This window comes from Tigriopus californicus, chromosome 1, assembly GCF_007210705.1.
Source record: "Tigriopus californicus strain San Diego chromosome 1, Tcal_SD_v2.1, whole genome shotgun sequence".
Classification (NCBI taxonomy): Eukaryota; Metazoa; Arthropoda; class Copepoda; order Harpacticoida; family Harpacticidae; genus Tigriopus; species Tigriopus californicus.
Window position 1 is genome coordinate 4,427,367 of NC_081440.1, and position 20,585 is coordinate 4,447,951.

Genomic DNA, 20,585 nt, shown 5'->3' on the forward strand with positions numbered 1-20,585 from the left:
ATGTGTAACGTTCTGATCTGATCTACATATTCGAGACGCTGAGCCCATCTCCATCTCCAAAGAACTTGAACACTTCATCATCTGGTAAGATTCATTTATTATTTCACGTCCTTACTGAGACAAGATCTTAGAATGCATGACTCTGGTTTGAAGAGCGATTGAGTGGAAATGATAAAAGCAAAGAGTGTGCAGGGACGAGCTCTTGAGCACTAAAGATTAATGAGGAAGAAGGCTCCGGAAAGTCCGTACTCGTCCCCAGCCCAAGAGACCTTTCAAAACCGCACTTTATCTCAAGAGGATAAACAAAAACTTGTGTCTGCAAGTTTCATGCCAAATAGTAATTGGCCTGGCCACAAAGTGGTGCAAAAGCAAGTTGAGGGCGACCGAAAAGTCACAAGCAAAACAAAACACATCCGGAGAAAACTTTTCTTGCCACGAATCTATAAGCTTGGCTTGCAACAAAAAGCAAAAGCTCCATGAGTGACGATGGGAAACGTGAGCGACATTCGACACCTGAATTCAGACACCACTTAAAAGTGTTGGCTCTGACGATCTGAAGCTGACTAGCTCCTACTTCCTACCTTGTCATTGCAATAATTCCGGTTATCTTCGAATTCGTTTGTAGGAAAAGAAAAGAAAAGAAACGGCAGGGAAATGATTAGGAGGCCTTGATCACAGACATGCGGGATCCAATATCCGTTCGAATTCCCATTACCATCAAAAGGAATTTCGAACAAAGAAAAACCCAGCTATGCTATATCCTTTTAAACAGAGGATTCTTATTTGCTGGTTTTTGCTGTGTCAAGGTTGTTTCCCTGAAATGTTTGAAAGGCTTACTACTTGTTGTTTCGTGTTGCGCCTGGGATGAAATAACGACGCAATGATAATACTGTGCTCTATAAATACGAGAGGCGTAACAAACTTTCCGGTTTGTACGTAAACGAATTGGTTTTGCAATTGTTAACATCAAGAACAGCTCAGGAATGTTTATTAGGCCCATAGACTTCACGGTGGTTACATTTTCTGGTTCAGTGTTTGCTCAAATGCCAAGACATCCAGATATGCTTTTCTTTGTCAAAGAGACAAAAGGAACAACTTTTGTGAAACACAATGTTTAAAAGTACCTCAGACAAGTGTGTTAAATCACTTAAAGCCCATTAAAATGCGTCATTCTTAAGTACGTAGTCAATCGGTATTAAACGTACTCTTAGTTATGTGTTGACGTATAGTTTCATAAACTTCTATTCAGTAGATGCTTAGTTATTACAATTTGAAAGTTGCGTTTTACACATTAAAAGAGTGAAAAGTGGACTAATTATGTTTCTAGTTATTTCCAAGGCATATTATTGTCCTTTCCAATATAACGACAAGAAATAACATTTTTCCATTCCCTTTAAAAGCTAAAAGTAGAACAAAAATGTCGCTTAAAACTTACAAAACATATAATTTTCTGAGCTAAAAAATAATATTTTACAAAAGTTGTTCCTTTTATTTCAATAACAACGAAAATCGTTATTAGAAGTCTTGGCATTTGCACAAAAACTTTATCAGCGTTGTTGATACCACCGTGACTTGCTTTCTTCACGTCTTTTGACATTACTTGGAATCACTTTTTTATGCATAGGAAGAGCTACTTGGATCCAAGTAAGCCTCAAACGGTTTGTCATGTAAAAAGGGTTCAATTTAGAAGGGAAATAATGGTTGGCAAACATGGAAAGCTTGAAAAAAATCTGAACCGTCACTTGATTCAGATAATCTTATCAAAGGAGTAAAAACAATAAAAGAAAGTGAAGGCTTCATTAAGTATACAACTAATGATTGATGAAGTCTGTTGCTTTCAAATAGTTGGACAACTTTAGCCGACAATGCCCGGCAGAGCCTTGCAAAGTCTATCCCGCTGCTCAGCCTTCTTTTTCATCTTTCTCGTCGATTTGTTTTCCTTTTTTTTCCTGATGAACAACCTTTGTTGTAGTTTGCATGAAAGTTGGAAATTGTAGGAAGTGGCCGAGTTGCAAATATTGATGGGATCAAGGCGAATTCTAGACTTTTCAAACCATTTCTTGAACGGGCACCTCCAGGACATTAAAAAATTATCTTTTTCATTTTCCTGGTCTCAACCATTTAGAGAAGATGCGTTTCCTCATCCATCCGCATCCGTGATTTTTTTTTGCAACCTTTGGTCAGAATTGCATTGCACCTCATGTCCAACTTTCGTTCTAATTTCCGACCACTGTTCTTTCTTGTGGTCAGCGTCACGGGAAATGTTTGTAACAAGGCTTGAATCTAGCTTGCTGTTACAAGGCCTAATTATTTTTCACAACTCTCTACACATCAAAAGTAGACAATACAGCAGCAGAACTTCCGATTTTCCAACACAATTTTCTTGCCGATTGGGGTTGAAGAAAACAGGTCAATATTTTTTTTTGAGTCTGCTTTCTGACATCATACCATAGGCCTACTTTCACTGCTTAACCTTGGACGGTCTTTTCACCAATCGAATTTTTCTCACGCCCTGTGCAGAAGTCTTGAACGTCTTTGCCAGAAGTCATAATTAACATTGTTCTTTGGTTTATGATTTTGGCTCAATTATAACCGTCTGGATTGTTCCTCTTTGTCTCGTTGTATGCCTTCCATTCCATCCCATCAATGGTCGAAGAAGGGAATCAACGTCAGTAAATCATAGGGCACAATCAAGAGCAGACATCACGTAACAAAGGAGTGTTTTGGGAGGGAACAGAAAATTAATTTAATGTGGACAGACCATGCAAAAGGCTCTACAGTAATCCTGATATTCTACGAGGAAAATAGCTGGAATCCCTATCCCTAAACATGTGCACTGAATTCTGAACATTTCTGTCCGCTCGAGAAGTAGGTTTTCTTGTTGCTCGGTCGTTGGCTAGTCAGACATTGTTAGTGACGACCCATGTGATGTGACACCACAGCGAAAGTCTACACGCTTAGGATTCTTTACGAGTCTCCCTTTGTAACCAATTCAGGAGGTATCCATGAAACACAAAGCATTGTAGAAAATTATACTGGGAGCATATATAATCAAAGCGTTAATGTTGATTAGCTCATTTCTTTTAAAAGTCATTTGGTAAATCAAGTTGTTTTTTTAACGTTTATGAAGATAAAGAAATTCAAGAAAAGTTGCACGAAAACCCGTGACTTAAAGTGATTTGCAACCAATGAATGGTCTCAGTAGCCGTTTAGAATGGCGAATTAGGTAGGATGGAGTTGCATTTTATTCAAGGACCCCTTCTCATCGGACCTGGTTGGCTGGCTGAGGACAGGAATTGGTTCTCCCCAACAAAACTCAGCCAATGTGTTTTTCTTTGTTTAGAGCTGGGCATTTTGGGGTAGTTTTAATCGTCAGCAAGAGGCTTGGCTCAAACATTGTGTAGCCGAGAGAGCATAACAGGGGTGGGAGTTGAAATGTGTAAAACTTGTTAGGGTTAACCTCTTACAAAAGTTCACGACGATTTTCCCTGCTAATGAGCAATTGCATATGCTCAACATTTAGTTCCAAAGCACTCTGTACACTACGGTAATACCTCTACTTAAGTCGATAGAGAGAGAGAGAGGTAAAAGCAGATCAATAGGGAATCTTTTTTTTTACTTTGATGTCGAAGACTCAAAATCAGACAAAGTCAAGCAACTTAATAGAGCTTCTTGGATGTAGCCAAAGTAAGCCTGTTAAAAACATAGGGATTGATTCATACGATCTCTAGACAAATTTTCCATCTACAAATATTTATATATGTATATTGATGACGCCCGTGGAATGATCGTTGAGTACTAAGAATCGTCTTTCTGCTAGTGAAAGATGCAAATTGCACGACATTAAGCTAAATGGTTCGAAGAATACGCTTTCCTTCTGTCTGTGACAACTTTGAATATCCACTCTCTGGGTAATGCTTCTGTGAATCGCAAATACGGAGCTTTTAAGCATTAAACGTTTTTTTACGAGGCACTTTAACAAAATGATAAAAGTAAGTGCAGTTTTCGATTGTTCACGTATGTTTCAGATCGAGACCATTGGGCCATTTCAAAGGAGTGCAAATGAAATAGACTTCTAAAATTGAACATATACACACATCAGGTTATGCTGTAGCAAGCAGCCTGAGCTTGCAATAATGAAGTCTGCAGAATAGGAATTACTTGATACATTCTTAGTGTCGGAAATAATATGCTCATGCCAAGTGCGAAAGTTTCGTTTTTGTTTGGAACCCATTGTCCATTGACAAAGTTTCCTTTACATCCTGTTTCCATGTTTTGTTTTCGAGATCCAGCAAGCTCTCGTGGGGGTGCCATTTGTGCGGCGCAACCTAAGACTCGGGATGTCAACCTTTTGTTTCTGTTCAAACTTGGCTTTGTTAAGACTGAAAACAAGGGCTTAAAGCCAAAGGCAGTCCGTACTCGGCTTGACAACGGGTTCGAGGATTCGTATTTTCCACTTTCTCCCCGCCATCTTATTGAAAGACCGACCGCAGATTTTGAAGAGACTTTCAGAAGAAGCTTTCTTGTTACAAGCAAGACAAGTAAGGAACAGAAAACAATAGTTTTTCGTTAACGTAACTTAAAGGTACTCTTTTCTAATTAAAGTCCATGTCAAGAGTTGGGAAGCGTAAAACGTACGTATCTTGGTAATGACCCCTTTGGGGAAGCTCCTCGTTTGGAAAAAGACTAGTAGGTTGAGCTCTGTTTGTCCTCGTCTCCCACTGGTTGATTAATGAGGGCCCGCCGTAGTTGACTTTAGGAACAAGTCAACACTTCAATTGAAAACACCTCGTGGGGGCAAACGATCCGGAAAATTTGGTCCCCTCCTCACAATGCTCTTCAATTTCAGGTCGAGCTATCAACATGGAACAACTCGACACCCCGATAAGGAACGACTCATCCCTAACATCCGATTGGGAGAGTGGAAACTCAACTGGATCCCTCTACGACGTTCCACCCTCGGTTGTGATTCTTTTGTCCTTCTTCTACGGACTCATCAGCCTCATGGCCTTCATTGGCAATGCCTTGGTCATTTATGTGGTGGTGGTGGCTCCACGAATGCGAACCGTGACCAACTATTACATCGCCAATTTGGCCATTGCTGACGTGACCATCGCTTTGTTCGCAATCCCGTTCCAGTTCCACGCCGCCTTGCTTCAACGCTGGGATTTGCCTGAATTCATGTGTCAGTTCTGTCCCACGGTCCAGATTCTGAGTGTGAACGTCAGTATCTTCACGCTGGTAGCCATCTCCATGGACAGGTAAGTGAAATTTACGACCGTGTTGTCACGCCAATCATGGTTTGGAGCTCTGAGGTCTCTGTCTTTTTCTCTACCTTTGGGCTCGTGGGCGAACACAAACCGAGGTGAACGAAGTGAACCGGATCTAAATACATCCTCTTCCTCCAATAAACTTGAAAGCTTATTGATTTTGGCAACCAGGCCTTTTGTTGTAGGCCTGATTTGTGAATTGGCCGCAAAGTAATCTGATCTATGAAAAAATTGCCGAAAATACTCTAGCGCTTTGCATTATTACCTAGGTATTTGCTAGAAACCCCATATATATAATTTTGTTGGTTGAAATTTGCTGCAATCACTAAATAAACATCCCATATATACTCGTTATTACTGTCAACACAATCAATACTAATATGGCTTTCAGAGTACGTATTGACGTCAGTTCTTTCCCTGACCTTTCTCAAATAAAAATCTAGATTCTCCTCTTTTGCCTAAACGGCCTAGAAAAGACCATATTTGATATTAACAATGAGAATTAATGAAGCCTTGGACACACTTTTGCACCCCGTGGAGCCAAAAACTAAGTCTGTCTTTGAAAAAGATCTCAACTTGTACTTGCAAGGTAATTAAGGTGAAATGACCACAGAGAACAAGACCAAATTTATGATGTTATAAAACGAGCTGCTGAACCCACCGCCAATCCGTACTTGACTAGGAACTTTTTTCGCACCAGCAAGAGTACTTGGCAAAAGAATTCCAATGCCGTCATAGCAACACATTTTTTCAGGATTCAAATTGGCTTTTCAAAGAGCTCGCTTCTTCCTACACAAAAGAATTTGGATATTGGGGGTGGAGCTTTTTGTACTGCCTTGTGAGTGCCGTTGGTGGAGAAAATGCCATTTGAAGATTTCCTTTAAAATCAACAGAAAGCCAAATCACGAGCAGTGATCTCAAACTAATGTTAATAAGGCCTATTTGCATTTTGAGTCTCTATTTACATTTTGCGCATTTTGGACTATTTTTAGCACGACTTGCGTTTTGGGATTAATTCATGGCTTAATTATGGACAGTTTTTGGTTGAAAAAAGGTCAAGAACTCGTATGACAGACCCGGGCGTGGGTTTCAAAAGAGAGGACCAGAGGAAGATGAAGGAACGTTTGGACAGTTAACCGCTGATGCCTACATTGACAAGAAAAGGAAGACCAAGAGGCACAAAGACGCCTTTGATGTGGTTTCACTCAAGATTGCAAAGTTGTGCTATTGTTTCCGGTGGGTGTTCATTCTATTCATAATCCGGAATAGGATGGCGCTCTTAAAGTGAAAGGTTATAGATTGCAGTTTAACATGTTATGCTAGGCCCATAGACGTTGGCCTTATGGAGAATATGAGACTGCACACCCATGAAGAATATTTTTTATCATGTGTTTCACAATTCCTTTTTTTTTTGTCATAATGAGGGGTCAGAAAAAGGTTCAAAGTTGTGGTCAAAACAGTTTTTCTTGCTATGAAATTCAGCCAAAATTTTGACGAAAATGGCAAAATAAGTTATAAAAAGGTGAAAAAATGGTTCAATTTTGGTTGGATATTCAAGTGTTAAGAGTGGTTTTCAAGACAAAAATTGCTTGATTATTGTTTTTCACAATAGTTTTTGCTCTTTAGGCTCACAAATATAGTTTGGACTTTACATTAATAAAAAAATGAATTTGAACCTAGGCTTACTGTATAGTTTTAACTTGTAAACAAAATTCATATTTTGAAGCATCCTGAAATCATAGACAAGTAGGTGATGAATGGAGTCTAAAATCAACACCATAATTGTGTGAAAATCTAAGGCAATTCAATACAAAACACTTAGGGTATTGTTCATAGAAAAAAAGTAAAATGCACCCTTAGTTACCTATCAATGCCAACTAATACATGCATTCGTAGGAAAATATGATCAAAATAAAGGAATTCATTAAAAATGGAAAGATAACAAACACAAAATGAATATGCATGTTTTCCAGGGCAGCAGTAACGAAAATACAGCAGTTCGTTCCTTTTTTCGAAAAGGGAACTGTAATCCCATTACATTGTAAGATGATGTAATTGTAAATCTAAGATTTACTCCTTGGCTTTAAAAAGCTGGGCTCTGGGAGGCTCCCTTGTCTCTTCCCATCACTGATAGTCAGCAAAATATCAATGCCCATTATCATAACCTGTTAGCATGTTTGTCAAATTAATGGTTTTATTTTTGTTTCAAAGTCTTGATGAGGCAAAAGAACTGAAATATCAGTCATCTAAAATTTTGGTAAAAGTAAAAATAAAACGAGTAACGCCATTACATTTGTTGACGGGCAAGGGTTGTACAACGAATTACTCTTTTAGCCAAAGTAATCGTAAGTGTAATCTGTTCTTTTTATTGAGGAACGACTAATGCCCTGCTTGTCACTTTCAAACTGGCTAACATACGTATTGCCCTTGTCTAATACATAGTCTTAATGTCAAGATTCTAAAACCTTTGACTTTGAGTTTGGACCAATTGAGCATTCGTGGAATGGGATTCAAAAAAGCAATTGTCTTTTGAGCCCGCCAGTTAACATTTCGAGAGGTCCCTGAGAGGTTGCATTTCAACAACCAAAATCATATTTGTAAATAGATGTATAACTTTCCCGTCTGAATCCTCGGCCTGATTGTTTATGTAGCTTCGATAGTGAAAAGTTGATGGCCAATTCATATCATAACAGTGTTATAACTTACCAAAGAAAGAGGGCTCAAATTTGGTTTGAATCGTCACGTATCCGACTTCTTGTGGCTACTTAAGATTGGTTGAACCTTAACGTAATCATGCTTTAGGGTCCGGATATCTGAGCGTAATTGAACCTTACTCGCACTGAGCTCATCAAGCTCGAACACAAAAGCGGACGAGCCATGGAATTTGATATCGGACCAATAATTGCAAGCCACAAGCCGCTGAGGTTCTTGGAAATTGTTCTCACACAATTGTTCTCACATGTATAAGAAACCTTGACAGATTCATGATATATATGCTTCCAACAGTGCGTGTTCCACTCAAAGTGAAAATTTGATCGAGTTCAAATAACCAAAGGCATTGTCGCATGATGACTACCCATTGTTTAAATTATGGCTAAGCGTCAAAGTCTGTATAGCTTCAAAAGGGGAATTGGAACCTTTTCCTTGAGGCCATGAAACAAAAAGGGACATGGGAAGCTAAATTATGGGCAATGAAAGGATCAGTCTTGTTTTTATGAAGGATTTCCAGGAATGATCTCATCAGTCATTCGCAAACCTTCAGCACTTACCACCACATTGGGAAGCAAAGACCGGGAGTAGAGCACAATTTTATGGTACCTGTTCACGAAATCCATCATTTCCAGACGAGTTTGATCGAAAAACATATGTTTCAGAGAAGGTGCATTTGGGACTGAACGAGCATTTTCAGAGGGAAGTTTTTTTGGCCTTTAAATTTGAGAACATAATTTGATATTTAATATCATCGGGCCAGATTTTTTTCGGCGCCGGAGATTTTTGGGGGATTCTTAACTTTCCAGGGGTCCATGTAGTAAAGTATCTACAACCAGTTCAGACTCTGTGCTCACCAACATTGAGTTACAACGAGCAATAGACAAGATAGGTGAGTACAAGGACTCGTAATTTAACTTTCCAAGACCTTGAGGCCCATACGAGTAACAATACTAGAGAAAGCTCTGAGGCCCACTTTAACGAGTACACTACATTCATCCATGGTAGCTCTTAGGCCCATTAGATGCTGCAAATCTACAATAGAGGAACAAAACCAGGGAGACCATTATAAGCTTGGAGGAGGACTGACAAAAAATCGGAACAGATTTTGACACCTGGAAAAAAGAAAGAGAGGGAACTATGTATGTAGCGTTATTTAGAATTGACTTGTATATCTATTGAGTTGTTCCGTGTTCCGTCATCTGTAGAATCTGACAAAAGAATTTTAACGAACAAAATAACACTATTAATACTTCTACTTGCGATTCTTTTATGCAAGAGTTGTTTGGGGTTGGTGTGGAAATTATTGTGACGTCAGTTTCGTATTTTGTGAGCTTACATATTCCTCGTTACGAGATTTTCTGTCATGGTATGAAACGATTCACGGTTTTCAAGGTATGCTCTGGTCTCTCAATAAAGCAAAGGAAACCATACGTCAGCGTTACAAACTTCATTTCATCTGGAAAGAAAATTTCAAGTCACTACAGAACAGAATAGCTATTTATTCAATTGCGGGGGCATTCTTTGCATGTAGTTAATGAAAGTTAGGCTTGAAGAAAATCGCCAATGGTCAAGACTCCTCTAGTCAAGACACCTTGAATGCGATAGCCCATTTCATGCCGTCGAGTTTGAAGCAAAGAGCGACGAGGACTTGCCCGAGCTACTCTTCACATGAGAGGGCATGATGAAATGGCGAACGCATTTTAGGTGTTGTTGACCAATCGACTTTTTGAGATCCGAACTTGAAGAACCGGTATTCAAGGTATGAATTTCCCTCGAAACCACTCGAAGCCAAATTTGACGTTAGAGAAATACGATTTCAAATGGTGGCGTTTGGTTTCTTAGGCGTGCCGGAGAGGGAACTTTAGACCGCTGAAAACCGGTCTTGTAAAAGAAATTATTTCCGCGTGCCGAATTGGCTTTCGATTGCTTCGCATCCAAGTTATCTGGAAAACATGCATATTCAATGCCAATCACTCACTTTCCATGACGTTTACTCATTTTAGTACTCTAATATGTCGACATTGTAAGCACCTTAAACGGGTTTGCCTATTCTTACCCTCTCAGTTCTAGATAAGCTGAGACAATCTTAAATCTTGACCGTTTCGACTTTCATTGGGACTTATTTTTTACAAACTTCATAACAGGAAAGCAACAGCTTTTTTGTTGACTCATAGCTATTTTTTGAGAATTTCCTTGCGTTATTATGAATGAAATCCCCATAGTCTTATATCCGTGGCAATTGCTTGTCCAAGTCTGACTTAAGCGAATATGAATGTGGTAGACTTCATTGTTAGCACTATTAGGGATTTTCAAGGGCTTGAAGATGCTTTCAAAACGCACGTTAAGCCTCTGCGGTCAGCAAAATTTGCACAATAACTTGGATTGGGACAAAGCTATTGAATACTGTTAAAAACGTGCAGTATCAAGCACCTTTATTACCTTCTTTGATTATTAAACAGTACCTTTTCAGCCTCTTTCAAAAGGAGAGTGCTCTCATTCTTTTTTTGCGGACTTCTTTAACTCTGCTAGGAATGGGATCACCAGAAGTTAAGACGAAAAGCATTCCCGCAATTTACCTGGTTCAAAATATTTGAACCTGTTTAAGATCTTGCAATATTTGTCTGAAATATCGCATTGTACAAGGTTAGTATAGTGATGCTGTATATGGACGTAAACGTCATTTAGATTCAACTACGAGTTTGAATTTTTTATATATATCTACAATTGGATATGCTCACCGAACTTTCCAATACTTTGGAGGACGAGCCCTAAACCTTTTAAGGACGAAACCTGCCCAATGAAGTTACTGGGTATTGCAAAATGCCACTCAAAACAATTTGAAAAAAAGTAAAGGCTAAGGAGGGGAAAACCAAGGAAAGAGTAATTGAAAAAAGACAATCCTCACCGCCAAGCGGTATGGTCACATTTTGGATCAAAGGGGAAATGCATACCCACTAGAAACAATTATGGACGCAGCGCAAGGTCGGCGATTCAAATAAGCACAAAATAAGGAAAAGGCCCAGTTTTGAATTGAAGGGGAGACCCTTTTCTTGCGACCGGTCAATAGGGGTCGTAACTGATCCACAGTTGTCAAAAAGAACGAATTTGACCAAGACGAATGCTTTGCGGAGGATTTGCAGACCTCATGTTCCACAATGTGTCTGGTGATCCTCTCTCATACTTAGTTGGTCTTACGTATTGTACCTCCGGTGGAATATAGATTCCTAACCAAGATATTGCCATTGAATATGAGGTCGCTATCGACCCTTCTCTACCCCACAGAAGGAAGATCACATAAGTAAAGCTTATCCAGATAATCCTAACCGATCTATGTTTTGAGATAAACATTGAATATCATGCCATCCATTTTCTACTTATAAAGTTTCTAATGACGTCGACCAAAGGGTGGTTGAGCGGCATTTTATTCCGGTCAACCCCATATTGCTCTCAGCCACCCAAGAGTAGATTCTATGTAGGTCCTTTGCTAAGCTACTAGAATTTTGGCCATTCCTGCTAGAAACTAACTTAGTGTCGTCAGCACAAGAAGAAAGACTGGCAGTAGTATCAAGCCACAGACCATATAATGACTAGACCTCGCATAGCGCAAGGAAAAATGCGAACGCTTGCCTTCATCAGCTGGAACATAAATTTTGGTGTACAGTGACTCATGCTTTTTCATCCGCCAGCGTGGCCGGATTCAGAGTGAGCTTGTCATTGATAGTGTTCGTTGAAGGCCCAGCGATTGTAGGTTGTTACTACTGATCAGGCAGTCACCCTCCTCTTTTTTGGTGTACAGAGTTGTTGACACAAAATCCATTTTCCTCTGCACTGAGGTCGGGCCAATGCGACATCTAGTCGTTATATGATCTGTGTATCAAGCTTTTGAAGCAACGAATATCATAAAAAGGAGGGGCCCTAAAATGTATCCCTGGGGAACATCTGACTTGACATCATGTATGTCACTAAGGGATCCCTCGAGCTTAACCAATTGCTTCCTATCGTGAATGAAGCTTCTTATCCAATTGAGAACCTTGCCTTCGCTCCCAATGTCATGAAGTCTATTCAACAAAAGGCCATGATCTACTTCATCAAAGACCTTAGCAAAGTCGAGATAAACTACATCAACTGATTCATGGCTCTCTAGTCCCTCTATAACCTTCTCAATGTGTTTTATCAGTTGCGTAACCGTGCTAAACTGTGCTGGGAACCCATGCTGACTAGGAAGAAGTACATCATGGTCTACAAGAAGCTCTACAAGTGATCTACAAGTGATCTACTTCATGATCTTCTCAAACACCTGCGCAATATTCGAAGTGAGAGAAATCGGCCTATAATTATTGGGAAGCGACTTATCTTCTCCTTTGAAAATTGGAAACCTTCAGAGAGGAAGGGAACTTCCCCTAGTCCCAGATACAACGCATCAAGTACGAGGAAACAGAATTAAGAACCTGTGAGCATCTCATCAGGACATGAGATGTCACACCATCAGGACCAGAAGTACTCGAACGAATCTTTATCTGGGAGCAGAAGATCAATTAAGTGCTCAATTTGACTAGCCCTGCCAGCCCCAACATACTCGTCATTAGAGCAACGAGCCGAGCTTCTAGACTCAGTGGGGTTGAAAACGCCCTGGAAAACTGATTTCCCAGCATGTTGATCTTAACCTTTACATTACTAATGGCTTGATCATCGACCTTCAAAAGGGTGTTTGATATCCTCTTAGAGTTTGCTTAAGAGAAAAAAGAGCTCTCGTCTTCCACCAGACCCCAGAACCACTTAATTCTCCTTCTTCCACTGATTTTTCCCAATGGAGTTCTTAATCTTAACTGGGGCCATACCCAACTTTCTTTGAAGTCAAGCCATTAAATCTCATTACAGTTTCCACCCTTTTGCCATTGAATGACGGCTTTGTAGGTGACATTTTCTATTGACTAACATTCTTAAAAATAACGTTTTGAACGGAGAAAGGTCCGGTTTTTCGCGCACATATCTCTATATCGAGTAAATGGTAAGCTAAGAGGATAAAATGTTGATCTTGAAAAGTGGATTACTGTAGATGAAGCAAGTACATTGAATGTTTTCTATCTGCTATGACTTAAGAGTTTAGACGATATCGGCGTTGTGATTGTCTGCGTATTCGTGGCCACCCCATAAATAGCCTGAGTTTTTTTATTGACTCTATTTAATCGAAATTTGACAGTCGTCTGGTTGTGTTGTCAAATATGGGAAAGTACTCAAGTCCACTTTATGTGAGTAGTTGTATGACTTGGTTGAGATTAATTGCTCATTGTCGGGTAGGCTTTGCCAATTTCCTGGTTTATGACCCAGTGCAAAACACAAAGAAATGAACAGACCTTTGCTGAACTATGAACGGAAATAAACAACAATTTTACCTCTTGGCAGCAATCGCGTATTATACATGCATCATTTTTACGGACTTTTGGCTGCCGCAGGTAATGTATTCTTCAAGAGCATCAAAACAAATATTTCTAACTTTTACTTATCATTGTAATGATATAACATCTGATCCAAGATCTAGCCGAAATATGACCTTCCATTGTAATAGCAGTGTGGTTTACACCCACTGACAACTTGAACAAATTGGCCGGATTCGTGTCTTTTAAAAGGACTCGAGTTGCTCAAAATGTAAAAATATTAAAGGACTCGTAGGAGTCCGACTTTTGCCTTACTCGCCCCAGCATTAGGATCCTCTACCACGGACTGCTAGAGATGAGGACTGCGAACGGAAGCAAAACTTTCTTATCTCCTATGCCGTTCACTTCATTCCAAATGAGTACTTGATACGACCACACATGGAGGTCTCAATTTACCCGGAGGTCTGTCAAATTGTCGCCGTATACCCCGGTAGGTTTTGATCCCATAAGGAAACGGGGCTAAAACGATGGGTTAGGCCGTACCTTGGATCGGTTTTCACCCTCCATCCTGTTTAAGAGGTTACTGCTGATCATTTCCAGTCAATATAGTCCAATTTTCAAGTATATTGTTGTTTATAATTCAAGATGATTGACATTGGAATTCTAGGATTGTGTAGTAGTTGGCTCTGTTGTTAATAAAACACGTCTGATTCACTTTCAAGGAGTGCTTGGATGTTTCTGGCAACCACTCACATCACAAGTATTTTGGAATTTTGCACGAATTCTTGTCACTTGTAGTTTTTATTCGAACAAGTCAAATTTCATGGTTCGTCCATCTTGTATCACCCGTTTACCTCAACTTAACTTGGACAATGAGAAAAAAAATCCTGGTAGACAGGAATTCCTCCACCTACAGCTTAAAACTGGCCATGTTCCTCCTTATAATTTCGAATGTCTATGGCGAGGAAATTTGCCTGGCTTGGAGAGCGTGATCATGATTTTTTCAATTTCTGGTCGGGAGGTTGAGTTCAATGGTTTTTAAAATTTCCGTTTTATTATTAGGTTACATTTGGCGGCGTCAAATATGTGCAGTGTAACGTCGTCCATGGACCACAAGATCTTGTTGAGTGGATGATCTTGGCCAAGTTTGAGCTCAAAACTATGCTTAGAGAACTCAGGAGATATCTCCAAAGTTATGTAGTACACATTACTTATATTTGAACTTCGGCCTTCTCTGTGGTCACCTACATAAGCTTTTAACAATATGACTTTGAAGCGATCCACTTTAAAAGTAAAGGACATGAAAATGACTAGCCTTTAATCGAAGAGACATTCCTTATTTTACTACTTTAATTCGAAAAAAGGTTCACAGTTGCTATGACCAAGGGCAGACCAATTTGACGGGAAGCACTGTCCATATTTCTAGAAGTTCGTGGCTCTACGAATATTGGAGAGAATAAAATCGCACAATGAAGGAGCCAAAGAATGAAACGAGGAGGACACAACTTTTCTTCCCAAACGGAGATGGGTTTTTGATCTTTTTCATGAAAAGCATTGATACAATGGCTTTTTGATTTCCAATCAGGATCAATTACGCTCTCAAAAACTAAAGTTCCATATCAGAATGTCAAGTTTTTAATCTTTGAGATTTACAGACCATTACAAAACACTAGGTAGTCATCAATATCACGTGGCTTTTCGTAAGAAGTACACGTTTAATGTCTTATGTTAAAACCACTCAAGCATGAAAATGATGAGATAAAGTCATGGTATAATTGATAATAAAAAGGGTATAATTAGTGAAGGCGTAAGAGGAAAGCTTGTCGCAAAACTTTCCTGTCTTAGTCTAAGAAAACAAATCAGCTCATCGAGTTTGAAAGGTCTATTGAAGTTAAGATTTCTTTAACAGGTCAGCCAGCATTAGTTATCCAATCTGATTACTCTATCTTAACAAATAAAGGCCAACGCGTGTTATGAAATTAACCTAAAGAGGTTCAAATTCAAGGAATTGTCTGATGTGAATTATTACACAATATGTAAGCCTCTTACGCACGAAATATTCTTAAGTGCACGCAAATGCTTTGTCAAGGTTTCTTGTCAAATTAAGCTCTACCTGTGACGCGGAAAGGCTGGGACATTTGACTTAATTTTTTAGAAGCACGTACCTAGACAAATGAAAGTAATGATAATTAGTAATCAAAGGCAATGTCAATGCTTTCTATTATCACCATCAAATCATTGTTTCGTACTCCCTAATGCTCCCCAGCCTTTGGCCTTTCCTATTTGAATAATCTTTGCAAAGCTGCAATTTTTTTCCAATAAAATCACTTTTCCCATAAGCACACAATTTGCATTTATTGGTAGTTAACAGTGGTTGATAACGCTTTGGCTGCAATGGTAATTCATGATACTACAAAAAAATAGAGTTCTGATTACCTTTGACATAATTGTATAATTGCAAAATATTGCAATTACATTTTTCTTGAAAAGTTAAAATAATTGCACTTTATCACATTTCAGTCGATCGCATTGAGATACCTTAACTACAATAACCTTTTGATCTTGTCATGATAGCATATTTTGGCGAATCTATGAAGCTCCTCAAAAATTTCACGATCACTAACGGCTTCTCCAAAATTGACCATATTTATTCTAATTGTCAATGTTTTTCTCAAGCTGGTGATAAAAAGAAATCCTTTCCAAATTAGCTCGGCTAAAATATGAAACTTGAGCGAAATTGGATAGCAATTCGAAAATAATTAATTCGAATGAGTGCAAGTGCAATGGATTAGGTTGGAAACATATGCAATTGCAATTTCAATCACATACATGGAAATCTATCAAACTCTGAGTTTGTCAAAAGCAGATAAGAAACTTGGCTTATATTTTGAACAAAAAATCAGAATGAAGGCAAATGAAGAGCAACGTAGAGAGCATATAGTGCAAATATTTGTTTTGACTTCTTTTTCTAAGCATGTGCCGTACCAACATCTCGAGTTTGTGAGTTCTTTAAAGTGGTGTCCATCATTGTGACAAAATCAACTTTACCATATACAAAACAGGAGTGCAAGAATAAATTCTTTTTTAGGCCAAACAAAAAGTAACTGGGAACGTCCAAACAATCGGAGAAAGGAAGGAATTGCAGAGAACAGTAAACTTCAAATGGTGAAAGCTTTTCTTTGAAAGAATTGAGAGCGAGCATTTGCCATAAAATGTTCTTTCACAGATTTGCATTGTCACGCTCTACTCATTTCACTAGCTCATTCATAAGATTCTGTCGAGGTAAAGGGAATTCATAGAAGCCAACCAAGTTCTTTGACGCCAAAGTCGAGAAGTTCCAGGCTTGAAGAATGAAGAAGAATTTGGCTTTCGGCACACCTGGGTTTGGTCCAAATCTTATAAAATTGATTACCAAACCCTGGGGGTGAGTCAAGATCGAGGTGAAAGTCAGTTCATCTTTTTGTTCTTTGCATGTTTAGGAATTAGGACTCGGAAAAAACTTTTTTCTTCGCTTGTTCAATCTTTGCCCTATTCAACGGAACGAAAGCGGCCTCTCTAATAAGCGAGCAAATCATTAAATTTCTCCACGAAAAACAAATGTGCAACTAAACATATAAAGACGAAACGACGGGATCAAGGATCAAAAGTGTTGTTTAGATTACTAATCCCCATTGTAAAACTTAATTGTCAAGTCAGACGGGTCTAACTTTGTCCTCAAGAAGGTTTTAAAGTATCGCACGATTGCTTGTTCTGGACGCTATTCAGACTAGTAATCATCAACCTTATGAAAGCTTTAACGTTGTTCCATTGAAAGGCGATGTAACATCCTGATGATCTTTTTGGGTCAGATGAAAGTCGAATGGCGCTTAGTTGATCTCTAATAACGAAGTAGATCATCTTCAGACGGTCTTTTTTATCTGGTTCAAAAGAAAAACATATCCCAACAAAGAGGTTATGGTTCCTTTTTATCTTGGGCTATGAGGCCTATTTAAGTATAAAACTGTTTCAAAAAAGTGGCAAGTGTGCTCGAACGTTTCAAATGGCATTGGGATTTGATCTAAAACGGTTTCGCATGGAACTAACATTTTCAGAACAACCCAGAAGAGCGAAAAGTTCTTTCTCGTAAGCATTTTTGGGGTCTCGCTGTTTTTAAGGAAAGTTTTTGTTCTTGAAAATTTCCAGAAAATGACAATTGTTTCTTTTATGGTGATTGGCATATTTTCTGGTAAATCTTTTTGCACATTATTCAAGTCTGCTTCTTTGGAACTCCACAAGCCAATGCAATGCCGAGTCTCAAGTCCCAAAATGACAACTTGAATTTGCAATGTTGGATCTCAGCCATAAAATTCGCATGAAATACATACCATAATCGGTTCCAAAAAAGTTCGTATCTTTTCTGTGGTTTCAATCTCCTAATGGATCTCTTTCAGATATCGTGCCATCATGTATCCTTTGCGAAAGAAGCCGAGCAAATTGTTCTCGAACATTGTGATCCTTTGCATTTGGATCCTGAGCCTGACCTTTGCTCTTCCTCTGGGTCTGTTCCACACGTTTGGTCACGTTCCAGATCCCCAGAGTCCCAATGGGGAGAAACCTTTCTGCTACATCGACTTTGGAAATACCACCTCCAATGCCACCATGACCACATTCAAATACTATAGGTGAGCACTCATATCTTTTAACCTGCCAGTCAAGTTTAGGAATAGGAATAGGAGGCAAGAAAAATTGATTGATTGCCTTTCTCATTTTTCTCTTTAGTACTAATTTCTTGATGCGTGATGTACAGAACATTAATCATGCTTTAATTTGGAACTGATGGAAAGGAAAACATGTTGGGCTTGAATTGTTACTGGTTTATAGATAAATCATTGGTTCAAGTTGGACATGCTACCTGCACAGAGGGTATGTTTTTTTCGTTTTTATTTTCATTTATCTGTGGAGAATGCTCAAAATGTCACATTTCCACACAGTCATTTATAAATCAGAAGGGCAAAGTTAGGATGACGGCATAGCACGTGAGATATTTTCCTGATAAATAAGCTTCACATAATTCAATTTTTGTGTTAGCCTTAGGGTGAGGAAGCAAAAACATGCAAGAATTTAAATCTTGGTCTCAGCTTGCAGCATGACGTGTCAATACCATTCTATTTTGTCGGAATATCATAAATCATACATACCTATCTTATCGCCTTTTTCAAAGAGAGAAGTGCCTATTTAGTTTACTTTGGAAAGAGGCATTAATGACACTCACTTTGCGTACCCTTTTCCGACTTCTTGGATATTCTCATCAATGTTTCCATTTACATTACGCTTTACTTTGTTTGGCAAAACCGATTTTTTAACTCGTGTAAGAAACGATAGTTCTTTGTGGGAGGTCCTGTCTTTTTATCTAACATTTTTCGTCTCTTCAGAGACGAGTTTACGAATGAGTTTACAGACATTCAAAGCTAGAATACCGAATAATTATCGTTCAAGAGAAGCAACCAAAAGAAAGCTTTTTATTCACCAATTGTGTGAACGAATAGAAATTGAGCAATTGTTCGATTTGTCTCATTTAGCTCAATGGTGTCCAAGTGTGTACTCATATATTTCTTTTTTTGATCGAAAGTGCCCGTATGTAGGTTATTAAGTTTTGATTAGCCTCATGAAGGCCCAAGACAATCTTCTGTTTTTTTAAACTGAATAAATCAGGTACAGAGAGAGCGTGGCCGACTTACCATCTCTTGTATGTGTGTTTGCTCAATCAAGTTGAGCCATCTAGAACACATTTTAAAACTCTAGAGAACAAAACGTGCCTGAAATATTTTCGGTGTCCTTGGTAATACGAAGGTCTTATTTGTTGCAAATGGGAAACCTTGTACTCGAGGTGAAAAACTTGAAGAAGAAAAAATCCTTTTAACACCCTAAACTTTGGGTAGGAGCGCGAAAATGCCAACGGAAATAACCATGGACCCTTAAAAAGGTTTGAAAAAGTGTCTGGAAAAAATCCTACCAAGTACATCTCAGTTGTACTCAAAAAGATTAGTTGACAGAGTTATCGAAATAGCTCAGAAAGCAATTATTAGAACGTGGCATATATGCGTATCATCAGAGAAGAGAATCGTGACCAAAACTGATTTTGTGTTCTCAAACATATCCTTTAATAGCGTTTTTTGGAACTAATTCTTTAATTCTCTAAAAAAGTCATTCATTACGAAGTGCCAATGTCAAGGGATGAAGACGTTTTCACATCATATATCATACCCTCCTTAGACTTGAGTAAAAGCCCTTATTAGCCTCATTCAAACTTTTAATAACACGAGTGTCGTTAGCCGTTCTTCTATGCCGTTTTTGTCACGGCCAAGAAGAGCTTCAGGTTCGCTTCACACCCTGACATAAACAAATGTTCCAGGATGGTTTTGAAATCATATATATCAAGTGCAATACTGTGACAAAGATTACTTCATATCATCAGATGAAGACATTCGTTGTTTCAACGTCCTTGATTATTCGGTAAGATATGTCGTTCCACTGTTTTGGAGTATTTCTAGCTTGAGATTTGCTATTTTTTTAGACCTTTCTCTGGAGGCTCTCGGTTGTGAATAAGATTCAGGAAACATAACATTATCAAAAATGCACAGTTTGGGTGAATCTTCAGGTCAATCCTCTCTTCTTAAACGATAGAAAATGTTATCAAGCCATTTACAGTTGACCAATGTCGCTTACACGGGGGTGGGTGGAAATATTATCTGGGAATTGCACATCAGCATAGCACAAAAATGAGGGTTGGAGCAAGTTAAATGAAAAGCATACCGTATTCCGAATAAGAGATGCTTATCGCATAGAAATAGTTCAAGACAATTTTCAATGGATGAAGCACTCAAATTACAACATCAACAAAAATGTCAATTCACAACGGGAAAAAAATATGTGTCAGGGTGTGAAAACGGCATTAACTTCTTTTTCCACCAATTCCAAGAGCTTAAATCGGAATAATGCACTAAATCACTCTTTGTGCTCTATGTTGCTTACCAGTCCTAGGATATCATTTTTAGACCTTGCTCTCTTTTGTTGGAGGAGACTGTCTGACCAAATTGTTCAAACTAAAATTTTGGAACAATCTTCAGACGATCACGAATGATGGAGTGAGAGAAGGCCAATGGTGCTGCTATGGAACAAACTTCTTTGTCTGATTCAGGAATAATGTTGTAAAATCTCACAAAAAAATGTGCATGAGAACAATATTCGT

General features: G+C 38.7%; 1 protein-coding gene across 1 annotated transcript in view; it reads left to right on the forward strand.

The window, feature by feature from the left end:
• LOC131884146 (RYamide receptor-like) overlaps positions 1–20,585 on the forward strand; it is a gene marked incomplete in the record, with an annotated part of 39,030 nt that overhangs the window by 135 nt on the left and 18,310 nt on the right. Inside the window, 3 exon segments of the mRNA XM_059232207.1 lie at positions 1–84; positions 4,850–5,261; positions 17,788–18,018. Of these exon segments, the coding sequence (XP_059088190.1) occupies positions 4,864–5,261; positions 17,788–18,018 (629 nt within the window).